This window comes from Podarcis muralis, chromosome 2 (genome assembly GCF_964188315.1).
Source record: "Podarcis muralis chromosome 2, rPodMur119.hap1.1, whole genome shotgun sequence".
Classification (NCBI taxonomy): Eukaryota; Metazoa; Chordata; class Lepidosauria; order Squamata; family Lacertidae; genus Podarcis; species Podarcis muralis.
This window is the reverse complement of record NC_135656.1, coordinates 41,241,952-41,260,305: the sequence shown is the minus strand read 5'-3', so window position 1 is coordinate 41,260,305 and position 18,354 is coordinate 41,241,952. Positions and strand designations below refer to the sequence as shown.

At 43.5% G+C, this 18,354-nt stretch overlaps 2 protein-coding genes across 11 annotated transcripts in view; one reads left to right on the top strand and one right to left on the bottom strand.

The window, feature by feature from the left end:
• NDEL1 (nudE neurodevelopment protein 1 like 1) overlaps positions 1 to 4,895 on the top strand; it is a 31,325-nt gene extending 26,430 nt beyond the window's left edge. For all 7 annotated transcript variants that reach the window (XR_003705164.2, XR_003705166.2, XR_013391850.1 and 4 more), the window contains one exon: positions 3,666 to 4,895. Coding sequence is in view for 2 of the 7 variants with exons in the window: in XM_077924327.1 (XP_077780453.1) it covers positions 3,666 to 3,756 (91 nt within the window). In the remaining 5 variants the exon portion in view is untranslated. The remainder of the gene's footprint in view (positions 1 to 3,665) is intronic.
• A 1,033-nt stretch (positions 4,896 to 5,928) lies between these two features.
• Positions 5,929 to 18,354, bottom strand: part of MYH10 (myosin heavy chain 10) — a 74,564-nt gene continuing 62,138 nt past the window's right edge. For all 4 annotated transcript variants that reach the window (XM_028717186.2, XM_028717185.2, XM_077924324.1 and 1 more), the window contains 13 exons: positions 17,576 to 17,680; positions 16,082 to 16,234; positions 15,247 to 15,495; positions 14,655 to 14,867; positions 13,760 to 13,972; positions 12,168 to 12,329; positions 11,795 to 11,923; positions 11,224 to 11,312; positions 10,945 to 11,068; positions 10,651 to 10,859; positions 9,295 to 9,403; positions 8,139 to 8,311; positions 5,929 to 7,452 (listed from right to left, as the gene is read on the bottom strand). In XM_028717186.2, coding sequence (XP_028573019.2) covers positions 7,308 to 7,452; positions 8,139 to 8,311; positions 9,295 to 9,403; positions 10,651 to 10,859; positions 10,945 to 11,068; positions 11,224 to 11,312; positions 11,795 to 11,923; positions 12,168 to 12,329; positions 13,760 to 13,972; positions 14,655 to 14,867; positions 15,247 to 15,495; positions 16,082 to 16,234; positions 17,576 to 17,680 — 2,073 coding nt within the window. In that variant the 3' untranslated portion in view covers positions 5,929 to 7,307. The remainder of the gene's footprint in view (positions 7,453 to 8,138; positions 8,312 to 9,294; positions 9,404 to 10,650; positions 10,860 to 10,944; positions 11,069 to 11,223; positions 11,313 to 11,794; positions 11,924 to 12,167; positions 12,330 to 13,759; positions 13,973 to 14,654; positions 14,868 to 15,246; positions 15,496 to 16,081; positions 16,235 to 17,575; positions 17,681 to 18,354) is intronic.

Sequence of the window (18,354 nt, the reverse complement as noted above, 5' to 3'; positions counted from 1 at the left end):
CATGCGGGGGTTCTATTCCCAGCCCCCATAAGCGTCAGTGGAGTGTGTATAAGCCTTCATCTGGGTCCAAAAGGACCTGTGCGTCTGCAGTCATATGTCAGTTGGGCATGCCTAAAATGGTTGCCGCCTGTATAACAGGATTGAGCTCTTTAGTCATTAGCACACAGCAAGTGTGGAAGGCAAGGGTAAAAATACCATAAATAAGCCACATGAAACCCTAATTGAACAATAAAGCACACCCTTGAAAATACCCGCAATGAAAATTGTTTCTAATCGTGATCATAGATTCCAATTTCCTTTTCCTTCTCCATAATCCGTGAACTGAAGCTTTGCTGCTTGAAACAATATTTGCATGTTAGCTTGTTTCTTAATTCAGTGTGTACTTAATTTGCATCATTTTATTTCATGCTCAAATTTCAAGTGGAGGAATTTGGAGTAGGCATTAAGAATTGTGTACGTCTTCAAGAAGTGCCTAACACTTTACATCAGAAATTAAGGAAGTAAGATAAAGATGAAACAATATTTTAAAGCCCTGTATTAAAAGGTGTCATTCACATTAGGTTGGCTCCATTGCTGGCAGAATTCCACTTGCCTAACAAGATTTCACCTGCCTGTTCTTCCATTCTGCCCCTGCCACCAACAGACCTCCAAAATCTGCTCCAGAAGGTTTAGAGACCTTTCAGAGAAAATTCTGACTGTGTGGAAGTCTGTTGCAGATGAGGAGGGGGAAGTGAAGTCCCTTTGCTCAAATACAGAAAGCTGCCTAATCATTGGTCCCTGTAGCTCATTATTGTCTACACTGATATATTGGCTCTCTAGGGTTTCAGGCAGGGAGTCTCTCCCAGCTCTACCTGGAGATTAAGCCTGGGACCTTCATCAGGCAAAGCAGATGCTTGCCCAGTGCTGAGGTTTGACCCTTCTGTCCATAATTCCAAAAGTGAAAATAGTTCATAAGTTTCAAATTTTCTTCCACAGCGTCCTTTCTTTTTCATTGAAAAATGGAGGGGAAAGGCCTTGAAGGGAGAAGGGCATTCCCCTACCTCCCTATTCATTCTTTGTCAATAGAGTTCTGCTTAAGAAGGGGAGAGGAAGTCACTGCTGAATGTAGTCACTTCTGCTGTTTGAGTGAGAAGTATGCCACAGGCAAGAAGCTTTGCCTGCTCATATTGATGCGGCATTTCTCCAGCTCAATCTGCTGTTGAATCAGGAAGGCAGAGGGAGGCTTTAATGGGCCTCCTGCCTCAGCCAGTTCTAAGGAGATAAGTAGGCTAGAAATGGCTGACCGACAGTTCGCTAGGGCTTTATTGCATCAGAACTGCAGTTCAGTGAATGGCCTGGATTTGAACAGTCTTGTACCTCAGTTCTCAGCTGTTACCATGACATTCCTTGTGTGACTAGCCCCAGCACTTTGCGTGGTTTTTGTAGGAACAGGTTAGCCTATAATTGCCTTAAGCCATCTTCAGAATATCTGTGACCTAGAAATAGTTTTTCTTAGCTGTAGGGCTCACACCACCATCATTTAGCTTGCCCTGGGAAGCCCTAGCAGTCCACTAGATGCCTGCTAATCAGTGAATTGTACAATTGACCAAGACAATCTCTTTTCAGTGCTAAGTGAACTTCCATAGCTGTGATGCAGCCTCCAGCTGCAGTCTGTGTAGGAATTGTCTCTGTCCAGTATGGGACAAGCTCTGTACTGGGAGAAAGTTTGGACATATATATTGGGTTTCACTTCAGCATCATCATTGTGTGCTTAATTTGTGCCCAAGCCCAGTACATTTAAAAACCTGAAATTGGAAATAAACATCAGTATATTCAAAGGGCTGTGTACATATTTGTGGGTAACACCACATTAGTGTATCTGGGAATACTAGTCAACAAGTTCAGGTCTATTTAGGAGTTGGACTCCTCATCAGTGAATGTTTGTATTCCAGAAATGTTGTCCCCTGCCTGTAGGTTTGGGAGCCTAGAACTATGCATAACCATGACCTTGCTGGAACTTTCTGAATCCACCTTCTAGTACAGAATCTGGCATCGCTCCAATTCTTGGTGATTGGATTGCAAATTTTGAAAACACAGGCAATTTGTGCAAAACCACTTGACCTGGATGGAGCATATAATGGCTAGGTCATTCAACATGTTCTATCATCCTGTCTAAATGTCCAATGCCATGAATCTGTCCATTCTCCCAGGACACTTTTCTGTTCATTAGCATCATAAACACCTTCTCTGTCTCTACCACACTAAAAGTAGCTAGGGGGTTGCATCCAATTATATTCTGCTAATAAATGGTTTCTTGATCCATCAGAGGCTTATATGAATTCCCCCTTCCCTCTGCAGTCCACTGTGTGCACACACACATCCCAGAGAGTTGGGGAGCCCTTGAAGTGGGTGGGGGTTGGCAGGAGAAAAGGGGACTTCCATTCACTGAAACCTCTACTTGAATGAAGAGCTTGCTGTGGGTGTAGGACACAATTAGATAGATTGAACCAATGGGAATTCCAATTCATTGGCAAAACTAACTAACTCTGAAACACTTCTGTCACTCTGCAACTTTTGAATAATTGAATTTGAGACCTATTTCTTAGCTATTGTAACACAGCCCACAGCAAAGATTTAACTAGCTCTGTGAGCCACCTAGTCCTTCTTTATGTAATTCATTTTTGCTTTTCTTTTGGGTTGCAGCAGCAGGAGAGTGTCCCACATTTGCATGCAGCCTAGCTCTGGGGACTTGGGGTAAATTATGAGTCCCCTCCTCTAGTTTTTCAAATGGAGATTAGGTCTAAGAGCAAGAGGTAGAAACGGAGGTTGGTTTGGTATTTGTGTGGCAGCGGGGAGCACCTCTACATGGAGGTGTGATGTTTGGTCAATGCATATTGTGCGTTTTGATACTTCTCATAGCTTTCTGATAGACTGGAAAACTTGGATGATAATTTCTGTGTTTGGTTGTGTGGTAATGCTAAGGCAACATACCATACAAAGTTATTTATGCACACCTTGATGGTAGTGAAACATTAGTAGTTTACAAGAAATATTAAAATTATCAGTTTAAAAGATTAAAAAATGCCAACATCTGTGACTGAACAGGCTTGTCTAAACAAAAATGTTTTAAGCAGGTGGGTGTAGAACAGGATACACTAAAGGTGTCTGTCTGGTGTCAGTAGGCAGCGAGTTCCAAAGTATAGGTGCTGCCACACTAAAATACCCATTTCGTATAGCCAAATAGGCTTACAAAGCATTTGGTGTATTTCTGGATAAGCAAAAAGCCCTGTTACCCCTGATGACAGGCCCAAAGGCAGATGTTTCTATTGAATATATAGAAAATGCATGTGTACTTTGCCTTTTTGCAGTTAGCCCCCAAAATTATACAATTGTAAAATATAAACAAACATACCAAAATTGAAAACAAAATGGAAGACTATTCTGAAAGGAGACAGAAGTGTCTATCAAGGGACTTGCCCTTGCTGCATGCATTTTGGGAACTGAACTATTGGCCTTTAGTTTGCAGGATTAACAGTCCTTTGGATTTTCACAATTCAGTTTACACGCTTGGCTAGCCCTTGCAAGACAAACAGTTCAGCATTGCATGTGTTTGTGACATGGCGCAACAAGTGCAGTTTTTATCTGTCGGTACTTCTTGTTGACCATTTTCTCTTACTGTTCCACAGGGCAGTCAATGGCTTTGACCAAGGCCCACCACCAGGTCTAGGAGGGTCCAGACCATCATCAGCACCAGGCATGCTCCCTCTGAGTGTATGAATGGGTTGCAAGGCCATGATGGGACTCTAATTAGTTCGTGAAGGAACAAGAGCTGCTTGCAAAACTTTTCCGTTAGTGCCCCCTGCTGGAGCTGAGTGGGTTGTAGCACTCAGAAGCTGCCTGGAGAAGATCCCAGCACACACAGAGCACTCCTTATGTCAATACAGTCTATTTTCTTCTATTTCCATCGTGGACGTTCTTTAACGTGGTCACCGCTGATGTCTGTCTCACAGGATGCTGGAGTTGCACTTGCCTAAATCACCTTCTCCTGCTGCCCCACCCTCGTTTTGTACCTCTGCTAAGTTGGGCCTACTTTGAGGCTGGATGGCCCCTTAGCAACTCCTCCACCTCCTCCCACTGCTCCCCAAACTTTGCACATAGGCACACAGGATCCCAGTGCTGTATTTCTTTTCCCCACCCTGCCTCCTTTCTGGATGAGACAGCTCATATTCAAGGGAAGCCAGGGAAGGCCTAGAACTTCTCTGGCCAGCTGATACACTTGGGATGCAGGATGAACCTGTATGGACCTTCCATTCTCCCAATGAAATGATGATGTATCCAATGGGCTTGAGACCTGATGGAGCAGCCCTGCTAAAGATCTAGCTGTGGTATCTCCTCTGTGGAGCACAAGAAATGTGTGTGTTGTGCAATTATGTCTCTGTTCACCAAAGCTGGTAATTTTTAAAGTAGAGCAACACCCCTGTTTAATTTTTTAAAAATTTTAGTCAGCTTCATCCTATGCTGCTGGCTTTTGCCTATCTTATTTCAATAAACCAGTGGTTTGGGGCTCTGGCTTCTTAGTGAGATTTAGTGGGAATTGCCTAAAAGCAAGGGAAAGAGAAGGGAATAAAAGCCAGAGCAGGCTAGGGGCAAATTGCCACTCACAGCTTGGATTTTGTCAGCCCTTTTCTTGTGTGTCCTTTGCTGCATTTACTGTTTACATTTGTTTTACTGTACATAGGTTTGTAAACATAATATCTTTGCCTAAGATATTTGTACATAACTTGGGCTTTGTAGCTTTATTTATTCAGAATCTCTGAGGCATGTTTTCCCTAGGACAGTGTATCAGATTTCTGTGGTGACTGCCATCCTGTGGTTCAATGAGAGATGGTCCAAAAATAAAGATCTTTTAATGTGGACACATTGGCTTTTGCAGAAAAGATGCTTCTGCCTATGCTTTGTGTGTTGTTTTGATGAGTGGGTGGTGTCACTGTGGCAGCTGTGGAGCAGGCTCTTCCCCTTATAAAGTTGACACAAGTTCCCTTCCACAGCTGTGGCTAGCTGTCAGTAGAGGGTAAATACGGAAGTGAGTGCATCTACAGCTGGTTGATCAAAGAGCATCCTTTTTCATGTGTTTTGGAATTGTGGCAGCCAGGGAGGGGGCTCTCTTCTACATGCCTAATCTATGTTGGATTCCTGCAGCACATGACGAGTGCAAGGAAAGACTAAGTTACACTAAGAACTAAGAAGAGTACTTAAAACTTGTTTAATGTCAAGATGGCAACTGAACAGAGGAGTTAGGTCTTGCACAGCTAGCAGCTGAAATTCAGGTTTGATGGTTTCTAGTAAGATTTCCAGCCAAAATCAAAACTTTCTGCATGATGCTTCACTACTGTCAACATCCACCAACATCAGTAATAATGGACCAATCCACCACTCCTGTACTGTCACCATTGGTAAAGTGGTGAGTGGGTACTGCCTTAAGTTATACACCAGTTGCAAAGCTATTTATCATCATTACACACTGCTACAAAAGTAAGCAAAATCTAAAGGGAAAGGGATTTTGACAGGTTGATGCCACATCTGTCAACCTTGGCTTACAGATAAAAGGTTTTCCCTTGTTCTAAATTAAGGAATGGGGGAGGCAGCATCCCCCCCCCCCCCAGTTATTGTGACTAGTATTCCTTGCATTATGTATTGGTTGCTGAACTCGGCACACCTGTTTCTCAAATGCTAAAAGAATTTAAAACCCAAGAAAATGAATTATGGAAGTAACTTGATGCCTATCACAATTTAAAAATGATTCCGTATTTAATATTATTATCAACATCATTTACTTTTATAGCACCATCAGTTTATCAATAGGGACGAACCTGCAAGTTTCATTTATTCATTTCTATCTTGATTTCGGGAGGGAGAGCATCTCTTCTAAGTAAGCAGCCCAAGCATGAATGAGTCTCTAGAATGAATAAATTTATTGTCTTACAAAAATCATTGTCTAGAAATATGGAGATACAAAGAAACAAGGTATTTGCAGTCAGATGCCTGGTGGTCAACAGCCAGTTAGGATTAAGAAATACCCAAATGCACAGAAACAAAAGCTTTATAACGGATGTTAAAGCTTGTAACCAAAAAAAAGTATTTTTTTTCAAGCATGTTGCAACAGATCAAGATTTCATAGTTAACACTGATTCCTCATCACTGAATATCAATACCACTTGGACTAGAGAAGATGTGTATGTAACATGATATGATAAAATTAATACATTAAATCATTGTTATAGGCAAATTATATATGTAACATTGTCTTAGTACTGTAGTGTCTAAGGCACTTTCTGTAAATGTCAGTTCACAGCTATGAAACAATAAGGATGCTAAGCTAGGTGCAGTTAACACTGTCCAAATGAAAGCCGAAGAAAGGGAGAGAGCAGTTCCACAGGCTGTATCCATTTACAGGCAATGTCCTCATGCTATCCTCTGGCAGACACACTGATCTTGGGCATCAAGATAGCTGGCAAGAGCGGCTCTAATCTTAACACTTCTACCCCCAGCAAGGAAACAGTTGCTGGGTAGCTGCGGGGGGTAATCCAATTCCCAGGCTGAGACTATCCAATTTGCACTGAGCACTATTAATAGTACTGTACTGAAGAAAGTGGTTAGTATCCTATTTGGTCTCTAATCTGCCAGGACATAGCACCAACCCAATTTGGAGGTCCCACGGTTGAAGAGTGCTCATTATGGAGCACCAACTGCTGGCTAGTAGAGATGCTACTCTCAGCTGTACGTTACCCCCTGAAGCCCCTCAGGGCGTTTTCACAGTCAATGACCTAAATCTATCGTAAAATGATCAGGAAAAAGGCGCAGTCGGAGCTGGTACATAAGCAGAACTTTGGAGACCAAAAGAAATGCAAGTGATTGCTATACAGCTAAACATGCATAGAAAAGGGGAAGAGGCAGGTGTCAGAAACTTCTGCTTGGGAATGGTGTATCAGAAGGGACAGAGGGGTTATCCTATCGCCCAGTGCCTTAGAAAATGGCTTTACAATGGATACCTTGAAGACAAAGAGCACTGAACGAAGACAGTTTTAATACATATAAAGAAGCAGTGGTACCTATATCCAAAGCAGGCTACATCATGGCAAAGCCAGGCAGCAGTTTGCTGGGGCTGACCTGCACGACCAGGTAGTGTGCCAGTGTTGCCTAAGGCAAGTCTAGGGCCACAAGGCAATTTGGTGGCCAGTAAGGGCCTCTTCTTCCTCCTCTTCCAAATGCATGGAGCAAAAGTCACATTGGCGGGAATGCCCGCTGTAAGATATGGTGTGGGGGAGGCTCTACTCTGTTTGGGCAGCTTGTGGCTCGTTGATATCACTGCCTTTACTCTCTGCATCATCATCTGAAAGCTCCAGGGAAGCCCCTTCAATGTGCAGCTGGCGCCTCCCGGAACGGCTGGAAGAAAACGTGATTGGGCCGCCCCGCCTACGAGGAAGAGGGAAAGGAGTGAGTTGTTGGAAGGACATAGACCTTTGCTCCACAGAGAAAGAATGTCTAGCTACCCACCATGCACCACATTAGCATAAAGGAGTCCCCCTCGTTGAGACCATAGCGCTCACAGATGAGGATCACAATACCACTTAAATCATGTTTCCAGTGATAGACTTAAGCCTACAACTATGACTTTTACCTGTGTAGCTTAGGATACATCACTTTGCCCTCTCATTCGTTGGTATAGGAGTTGAGTAGGGCCATTTGTCGTAAGCAGCCTGCACTCAGCCTGCCTGGCACAAAATCAGCTAATGATCTGACCCTGTAGACATGGGGTGGGATTCAACAAAATTGTTGTGTGTGCACACACAACAGGACTCCCCTCCTGCTTCACCCCCCCTTAATCTGCTCTGGGTGGTTGGGGAACATCCTGTTGTTGAGAGGGCCACACCCCCTACTTAGTGCTACATTAAATTTCAAGCATAATGTTCAATTCTGGCTACTCAACAGCACCCTCCCATTAAATTCTGGACCACATTAGAGTTGAGCTATCACAAACTGGGGGAGGGAAAGAACTGGAAATGTTTTGTGGGGCTCATGTGATTCACCAACTCAAAAGCGACCTGCCCCGAAGCATTTGCCCACACCTGCCTTGACCTTCCTTCCACCACACGACTCACCGTAGCCTGTTCTTCAGAGTGCTGACCTCCCTGCTAAGACCCTCATTGGCTTCAGTGGCATCATCCAGCTCACGCTGCAGCTTACGGCGTGAGGCATTAGCACGTGTTGCCTCCTCCTCTGCCTCTTCCAGCTGCCGTTTGAGCTGCTTCATCCTGGCATTGGCCTTCTCCATCTACAGAGCATTATCAGAAACAGGCTCCATGAAAGAAACATCCGCACGACACGCCAGATGAGATTAGAGATCCTCTTTCACTTACACTCCCTTTTCGAGACAAGAGAACCTCTGGCAGCGGCCTAACAATCTTTCGGTCTCCATCCACTGTGGGATGTTCACGGGGCAGATTGACGAGTTCGTCCACTTTCACAAAGCAGACAGTGCTGACTGCCTTGGCTGCCTGTGCTGCTCACATGGATTTGACAAAACTTCGGTGAAATTCTTCTCTAATGCACTACCTGAGTTGGTTTTTTTAACCTTATGGCAAGAAGTTGCATGCTCCAGAAATACCCTGCTCCTGAAGGTATAGTTCAGTCTTTTGCAATTACTCCAGATCAGAGAAGCAGAAGTTTGAATGGGCTGCAGGAGAGGCTTGCACAAGCCCGCCTGACTCTACACCCAAGTGAATGGGATCCATAGCAGCAGAGATGCTGCAGGATGTGCAAACGCCTGTTCACTTAAAGAACTTTATGGAGGTTATTGGCCAAGGGTGAAGAACCTCTTCAGCCCAAGGGGAACATTCCCTCCTGGGCGTACATTCTAGTGGTGGGTGGGGAACAGCAGCAAAATTGGGTGGGACGCTGAATTTGAATTTTAACTAGGCTACTTTCTGCACCCACTCTCACACACCTTCTTTCCTTCATCCAGACAAGCGGGAGGCATTATCAGAGTTCAAAGACACATTTTGGCCGTGCAAAAACACTCACGGAGAGTGCGATGAAGAACCAGTGAGGGGGGTTGGCCTGGAGAAAGAGGTTGTGGCCAAGGAAGGGAAGTCACCAGGGAGTGCTCTCAGCCTCCAGTTCTGAGGTTCCTTCCCCGTCCACAATACAGGCCGTTGTAAACAACCTACTATGCTTCCCAATGTGCATTAGCAGGGAAAATTTTCTATAGTCGGCTAGCCACAGCAGAGATTCTAAGTGGCACAGGTAGTTCCTCACCTGTTCCTTGTACTGATCTGCATGTCGGCGCTCATCCTCGACCTGCATGAACACCTCCTTCAGCTTCTTCTCTGTCCGGCGTACTAGCTTGTTGGCTGCTGCCCTCTCCCTAAGGTAAGTCAACAGAGCAGGATCACTCAACTTGATGTCAAAAAGGGAACAGACTAGTCATTAGTGCAACAGAGCCCAAATGTATACCAACCACAGGTGAAGGTTCCATGAGCCCACAGCAGAAAAATAAAGCATTAGTGAGAATAATTAGCTACCAAGCTAGGTTCAAGTGCTGGTATTAGTGTATGAAGCTCTACAGAACCTGGGACCAGGATACTTGATAATTTGCCTCATTCCCTACATACCCAACTGATCACCGCATCCAGCACAAGTGGGCAACCTGCAATTATCATTTACTTACGAGGTCCGTTCCATATGATATCAGAATGAGGCCTTTAGTGTGGCAACAGCTACCATTTGGAACTCCCTTCCATTGCATATCAGTTAGGTGCCGTCTCTGTTGCCTTTTCAGCACCTGCTAACGTCATTCCACTTTCAACAAACCTTCTAAAATCTGTATCCCAGCTGGTATTTGTTTTGGATTTGAACTGAGTTTATGTGTGCACTGCTGTTTTTATATTTACAGTTGTCTTTAAAACTGCATTATATATGCAATTGTTTTAACTGTTTTTATTTATGTACTGTTTTATATATGTTATTAGAAATCGCTTTGAGGTGTTACATGAGAAGAAATTCATAAATGAAATAATAATAGAAAAAATAATGATGATGATAATGATAATGAAGGGGGCTCCCATAACCATCTAGAGCAGTGGTGGCCAAACTTGGCCCTCCAGCTGTTTTTGGACTACAACTCCCATCATCCCTAACAGGACCAGTGGTCAGGGATGGGAATTGTAGTCCCAAAACACCTGGAAGGCCAAGTTTGGCCTCCACTGATCTAGAGCAGTGTTTCCCAACCTTGGGCCTCCAGCTGTTTTTGAACTACAATTCCCATCATCCCTGACCACTGGTCTTGCTAGCTAGGGATGATGGGAGTTGTAGTCCAAAAACAGCTGGAGGCCCAAGGTTGGGAAACACTGATCTAGAGGAACAATTCATGCATCAAGCAGTGTTAACATCAAAGCAATAAATCACACCATCAGAAATAAACTTGATTAAGATCACACAAATGCCTGCACTGGATGATTATTATTCCTTGGGCTTGCAAGCTTCTTGCTGGATGACTATCTTGTTTCATTAACAGTTACCAGAAAAGGTGTTTCAGAATAAGTTGTACTTTTTCAATATCAAATCATGATTCAGCCTCCTGGAAACACTATTTTCAGAGTGTGCCGTGCTTACTTTGCCTCTTGCTCCAACTGTTCTTCGAGCTGCCCAATCTTTGCTTCCAGTGCTGAAATGGTTGCCTTGAACTTGGACTTCACTGAACCCTCCAGCTCCTGGAGCTTAGCTTTCAACTCTTTGTTGTGCCGCTCCAGCTGCTGGCGTGCATTCTCACTCTTCTGGGCGGCACTCCGCTCTCCGGCCAGCTCAGAGTTCAGGGTGTCAACCTTTAAGAAAGGCAAGCAGTTGTTTAAACACTCTCATCCCTTTAGGGGCAAGTAGAAAACATCCAGCTAACACAAAAGGGGTTACCTGCAGAGTGGTTTTGCGGAAACGATCATTGAGGAGCTCCATGTTGCTCTGCTCTTCCTCTAGTTCTTCCTCCAGCTGTGCAATTCGGGCTTCTAAGCGGCGCTTCTCGTCAAGCAAGGCAGATCTACACAGGGGGACAACAGAGGATCAGTACAAACTTAGCTAAGATATTAGGCTGTTGTCACACGTATTGAGGTTTGCGCAGCAACTGGTGCAGACACAGAATGCTTCTGCCACATAATGGCTGCTACCATTAGAAGTCTACCCAGAGTTACTTACTTTCCAGAGGCACTGTTGGCAATTTCATCAGCCAGCTCATCCCTCTCTTGCTCTGCATGGCGTCTGGCTCTCTCGGAGGCAGCAAGGTCCTGAAAATATATATTCATGGGAATCTCACTAGCTTCAGCAGGCAAAACCATTTTCAAACATATGGGGGGAAGGGAGAGAAAGCTACCATGTTGTGCCCAATATCACTATCAAACAAGCCTGCACAAGAAGCCTTTTGCTTTTAAGAAATTAATATGCTTTGCTTCTAGCCTAGTTTAACCATGTCGTGAAGTTCCCCTGCTCACATATTACCTGGACTTTGTTTATAGCATTGCCCTAACCCAAGAGAGTTTGATACTGAAGCCTGACTCTACCAGATCCTTGAAAAGTATTCAAATCAACTACTTCAAACAAATGAACCATTTTAGTGTGTACACTTTAAAAGTTGTGCCAAAACCACACATACTCAACTGCAAAGCATCTGTAAAATATACACACTCAACTTGCAGAATGTTAAGATTCAAAACATTCCTATCTCCACCTTAAGCCACGGGTATATCTCAGGCAGCTTTCCGTGCCATACCTCTTGCAGTTGAAGAATTTCTGCTTCAAGGCTTTTGAGCTTTTTCTCATTCTCCTTCGACTGAGCAAAGATTTCATCTCTAGATGCCCGGGCCTCTTCTAGTTCACGCTGATAATCTTTCATCTGAGCCTGAAATTTAAAAGGCATCTTAAGACCAATACATTTATTCTGAGAACTTGGCCAACCAATCACATGGCCAGAATTTACTCTACACATCTAGAGTATCCAGTTTTGGTTGGACCCTGTTTCTATTAATGTTGATCAATTATATTCAGGTTATCCAAGTCTTTTTCTCTGTTACAGTAAGGAGAAGCTGATAAGTACTTTGGGGGCCAAGGTTTGATTAAATTATTTCTGGAATAGCTGTGCACACCTGCAACTTGCGCAACTGTTTGATTGCTTCGTCGCGGGCTTTGTTTGAAGCCTCTATCTGAGCTTCTAGGTCTTTCAGATCTGCTTCCATTTTCTTCTTGGATGCCACAGCCAAAGCACGCTGCTTCCTCTCATCTTCCAGTTCTGCTTCCAGCTCTCGGACCTACAGGGTAAATCAGTAACAAGGAAAACAGGAAGACAAAAGAAAAGAATTCAAAAAAAGTCCCAAAGTTTGGAGCTGCCTATAAGGAAGGATGAAGTCCGGGGAAAACATTTGTGCGGTATTTAAATAAAAGCACAGACTATAGGAACCACATGCCCTTATGAGGATGCCGTAAAGAAAACCTCTGATAATCTTCATTAGCTGTTCAGGAGACAAGCCAAGCAGAGGGCATATAAGCAGACAAAAATGCAGAAGAGCTACATGGGCTACAATCAGCTATGTTTTCACTTGTCCAGTGATTTTATGAGCCGTTTTTCAGCGAGAGCTTCTATCTCCTTTGATCCATAGCTCCTGTGCAAAAGCTTAATATTACAGGTTATTGAAGCCAACTGTAATTGTTAACCTCGTAGTAAGGCCAAAAGGGCACACTTGTTCATGGTACACCGGTTCCCAAAATGGAGACAATAAAAGCTTTGCGTAGTCTCATTAATTCTTCAAAGCAAAATGGAAAGTAATTTATGATCAACTATGCAAAAAAAAAAAAAAAAAAAACACCTTAAAAAACCTACTGAAGAGCTCATAAACAACTTAATGTGTTTTACTGCAAAACCAAATTAAAAAAGAAAGAGGCAAAGAATATGGCACCATTTCCTGAATCAGAACTTGAAAGACATTTTCTTAACAGACTTTACAGCAGCTTGCATACAGTAGAAAGCAACACCAATTTCTACCTCAATAAGAGCCTCCAGTCAGAAGCACCCATACTAGAATTGAAAGATCTCTTGAAGGACATCTGCACTAAGCAAAACTCCTAAGCCAGCAGTCTACAGTCCTCCTTTACAATTAATTAATCAACAGGTCCGCCTTGACTGTTTCCATATTCATAGTGCTCAGCACTCTGTACATTAATTACAACAGCAGAAAGGAAGCTATAAATTCCACGATCCAGGTTCACTCTACCTGCCCTCCGTCATGTAAACCACAGAGCCAGCAAACTACTCCCCCCCCCCACCTGGCATTTGTGTAACACTGGTTCAGTGAATACTGAATCCACAGGCATTACACATGTATGCAAGATTATGATAAATCGCTATGGACTTAATACAAATTAAGATTTTCTGCTTTATGCACCCTACAAAACCTGGGTGGAAAATAGCCTAAATGAAACAAAATTTGGCATTTTGAGAATGCTCCAGCCACTGCCCTTTCAAAGGAATAATCAAGCATGCATGGAAATTGCTAGAGTGTCATGAATGAAGACAGATTTTGTTTGGCTCTTGGGGTTGGAAGGACTTGTGCTTCAGGTGACTAACATTCCAGCTTCAAAGCTTATATAAAATCCAACGACCTGCTGCTTTAGTTTGAGGGACACTTGCTCAACAGAACGTATAACCACCAGTATGGTTACTTCCGTATGTTAAAAGTTTTACCTGTTTTACTAAGAGCCTCTTCTTCTCCTCATTCTGCTCATCTCTAGCCTGGAGATCCCGCTCAAACTGTGCTTTCATGGCTTGCATGTTCACTTCCAGGCGCAATTTGGCATCTTCTGTGGCTTGCAACTCATCCTCCAGCTCTTCCAACTGTGTCCGCATCTCCTCCACTTGTTGCTCCAAGGAGCGCTTGGATTTTTCCAACTCATGAACCTACAGCCACAATCAAATGATTAGTGTTCTTACATTCCCATTTTTTAAAAAAACAACAACAACCTGTGAATAGCTTCTTAAAGTAGTATAATTATTTCAACAAATCCTACATTAATAAGGGCATTAAGTAAGATTTTTGCTTGGATGCCTCAAATAATAGGTATAAAATCGCCAAACTTGCAGATAAAATGCATGCCAATGATGCCTGCCCAAGACCTGAAGTCCAAAATTCACACGACAATATACTGTTGGGTCATCAGACCAAGTAGATTTGGGCTTGTGGGTTGCCCTACCAAAAATATTGGGAACCACCGACCTAGAACACATACACAAGTGCTCATGCCACATTTGCTTCTGCCTTTGGAGCGCACAAGGATGGAAAACGCTACCATAGTAGAGAACGTAGAGCTCTTATGTTCAGAAGAGTGTAAAAGCTGAAGTTACAACAATGACAAAAATGCACAGAGACAGGCAACTTTAACCCTAGGACTATGAGCGTTTGGGTTTTAAGAACCTTCCAGTGCACACAGCTGTTGATGCAAATAGAATTCTGGAAGTCTTCTCAGAACATTAGAATGAATGTGCTCCAACTGCCCAAAGTTCAATTTGAAATACAACCATTGAAGTACTTGTTCAAACTGCACTACATCATTCTCAGTCATGCAAATAGTACACCACTCACATTTTTGCCCACATCATCTTTGGAACTCATCAAGTCTTCCATCTCTGTCCGGAGTTGCTTGTTCTGCCTCTCATATTCTTCACGAGCCTCCAAAGCTTCCTCCAGGGCTCGCGCTAGAGAGAGGGCTTTGGTTTCTTTTTCTCTTGCCTCGGCCTCTGCACGGTCCCTTTCCTCTGCATAGCGGGCAGATATGTTCTTCTCTTCTGCCAGCATCTGAGCATCGCAACATATGCAAAGTTGGAAGAAGTCAGACATAAATATAGATTTCAAGCTCATAGCTTCCAAATTACCATGGTAGTTTGATACTTTGCGTCTCAACCTTGAGAAGCTCTGAGGCAACCACAGTGAATGTAAGAGATGATCTCTTCTCCTCTCCCCAATTCCTCAATATTGATCCTGTTTCTCAAGAATGCATTAGGATTCCTGCAAGCCCCAAGTTAAGTAGCCAGCTGAAAACCAGTTTAGATATTCCAACAGCTCACAGGTAGACCAAGAAAATACCTATGTAACAAGATTATCTACTGGGCAAATAATCGCTAACTGCTACATGTATCATCAAGAAGAAAGCAAGAGGATTTATATAGTGGCATACCTGATCAAACTTCTTCTGCTTTTTCTCCAAGTTGGAAACAATTTGGCGCTGATGATCAAGGTCCACTATTAAGTCATCAAGCTCCTGCTGAAGACGGTTCTTGGTCTTCTCCAACTTATCATACGCCATTGCCTTTTCTTCAAGACGCTGGCTCAGAAGTTCCATGTCCTTCAGTAGTTTCTTCTTGTTCTCTTCCAATCCTTCAATAGTCCCCAAGTCATCATCAACCTTCTTTTTGGCATCAGCGAGCTGAGTTTAATGAGCAACAGAAAATAACGTCGTTATGACCTTTCTGTGTTTGGCAAAGAGACAGACATGCGTTGTGCAGGTGGAAGTTGGCTTGTTTTCCATTGAGATGGCAAGGTTCTCACTGCAAAGCTGTGTGCAGGTGAGGGCTTACACACAAGGACAGCAGATGCCTAGGCTAGAACCAGATTGAATGGAGAAACATTTCTTCATTCAGGTCAGTTGCCACATGCAGTAGTACAGACTACCTGCATGTTTGTTTTTACTGCAGTGTGAACTAGATCCATTTTTACTGAATTCATTGTATTGAATTGGTGGGAATACCACCCCCCACCCCCAAAGCAGCTGCATCCAATATCCAAGCTAACAGGTAAATAGACTGCTGTAACCTTGAAATGCTTTGCAAGAAATCAGGAGCGGTGCACCTTGCCAAAAGTCCATAGCTCCTGATGTTTCCCTGCTCTGGTACTGGAGATACAGTAACGAAGAGTCAGGAAAAGCCAATTCAGTTTAAACTAGTCTAAGACAAACCTGGCTGGAATAAAAACACAGAGATGCGCAATTGCCCGTGTATTCCATGGCTTCTCACCTGAGACTGCAGAGTCAGCACCTGTTTCTCCAAATTCTTCCTGGCTTCCTCCTCTTCCTCCTGCTGCTCCTGCAGATTGTTCTTCTCTTCCTCCAACTGTCGAATCCTGCTACTCAAGTTCAGTTTCTGGCGAGTCTCCTCTTGCAACAGCTCCTGTTGTGGGAATGAAAAACGCACTCATGTTTATCACTTGTCCTGAGAGAATCTGAACTTAGCCTGGCGCGGTGGTGTTCAGTATGGAATGGGGATATTTACTTGCTGTGAGATGGTACGGGGCTGGGTAAGGATGTCAAGTTTATGCTGGGGTGATCTGAAAGCATTAACTCATTGTTATACAATTTGGTAATGAGATGCATCATTACAGATCTAAAAGCAGTTAACTGGTACCAGCCAAAAAGAGTCATCCATTAAAATGAAGAAATATCCCAGCATCTTATTGTCAGGGAACGGGATGAGACTGCTGCCATTAGGAAAATGACACTAATTGCACAACAGGAAAAAGGCACGTCAGAATTGCCAGAGCTGGTCATGCATTACAGTGGAAACTGGTCGATGCTATCACTGCAGCGTTACCCATCATGCTTCTCAGAAGCAAGTGTAAGTATCAAAAGGACATAGGGAATCCTGTGCCATAAAATGTCCAAAGTTGTGTTAAAGGTTTGAACAAATCCTTGCAAGGGAATCCATTATTTTAAATGTGAGCATGCAATTAAAAACCTTGTCTTGTTCAACTTCAGCACAACTCTTGAGACAGAATACCTTTATTTCCACTGTGCAGATAAGGAATGAACCAAGAACATCAAAGGGTGCTGCTCCAAGTTCTAGATCTGAAAACACTTTGGGTCACCTTTACACTGTTGCTCAGAAATGCTTGGGCCTTAACTCTTCCAGAAACAGGCATGTAAGTTCACAGGAGTTGTATTATCTGCACTACAGCAGCCGCCGTGCTAACAGCTGCATGGAGGCCCAGCTTGGCTTCCCTCTTATTAGCATTCCAGCTTGCAGTGAACACCTTTCTATTTTGCAGGGCCTTCATAGCTGGAATTAATCTGCTTCTCTTCTACTGATTTCATGTATAATGACTGATTTATACTCAGAGCAGCCTCTGGATTGCATTTGCTTGTGCCCTTCCATGAACAGGAGTCCTTTGATCTAGTGGAGGTCCCCACTAATGAAAGAGGAGGGGAGGCAATTTTCACTAATTCCCACTGCAGCTTTTATCCACATTGTGACTCCAATATGTCGGAGCAAATTTTGGCAGGGTGAACAGCTGCAAAAAAAGGCTCCCCTGCTCTTCAGTTAGCTGAGGTGCCCACTGGATCAAAATTTCTTAGATGAGCAGAAGAGCACAACTACAACTAGCCCCTTGTACTTCCATTTTAATTTTTGCTTGGCTTATATATAGGTTTTTTGCTGACTTAGGATCCCTTATTGTAGAATAGAATGGCAGAAAAGAATTTCAAACAAACGTGCATTCTAGAATTTTAGACATACCTGTGTATCTTGTAGCTGAGACTCCAAACTGGCAGCATCTTTTGCAAATTTAATGCCTTTTTTCTCTGCTTCTTCCAGGAGACTTGAGACGCTCTCCAGCTCATTCTGCAAAGCAAAGGAATCTAGAGGTAATGTACTCACATCTTTCTTGTGAGAAAATGTGTTTTTCCAAAGCGACATCCTCAGTATAGGATATTCATAACAGTATTCATCTAAGGCAATATTTGAAATATCTATGTTCCGATGTCTCATTGCTATGTCTGCGACTATTTACATGAGACTTCGCTTTAGAACATGCAGCAGATTTGAGAAACTGCAATGGAACTAAGGAGAATCTTGCTATTTGTTTCCTCCATGACATTGACAAGTACTTTGATAACAGCAACTGCATTCTATTGATTCCAAAAGTAGCCCAAGTGGACCCATTTGCAAGACATTTCTTTTGCAGCTACAGTGGTGCCTCACAAGACGAAATTAATTCGTTCCGCAAGTTTTTTCTTCTTGCGAGTTTTTCGTCTTGCGAAGCACGGTTTCCCATAGGAATGCATTGAAAATCAATTAATGCGTTCCTAGGGAAACCGCCTTCAGACCAGGTCCGGGGACAGTCTGTCCCCCGACCTCTTCTGAAGGCTGGGGGGGGGGGAACAAGGGCTTCTGAAGGCTGGGGGGGCTGGGGGGGAACAAGGGCTTCGCTGCCGACCCCCAGCATTTTAAAATCTCACCGGGACACGGGGAGATTTTAAAATGCTGGGGGTCAGCAGCGAACGCTTCGCTGATCC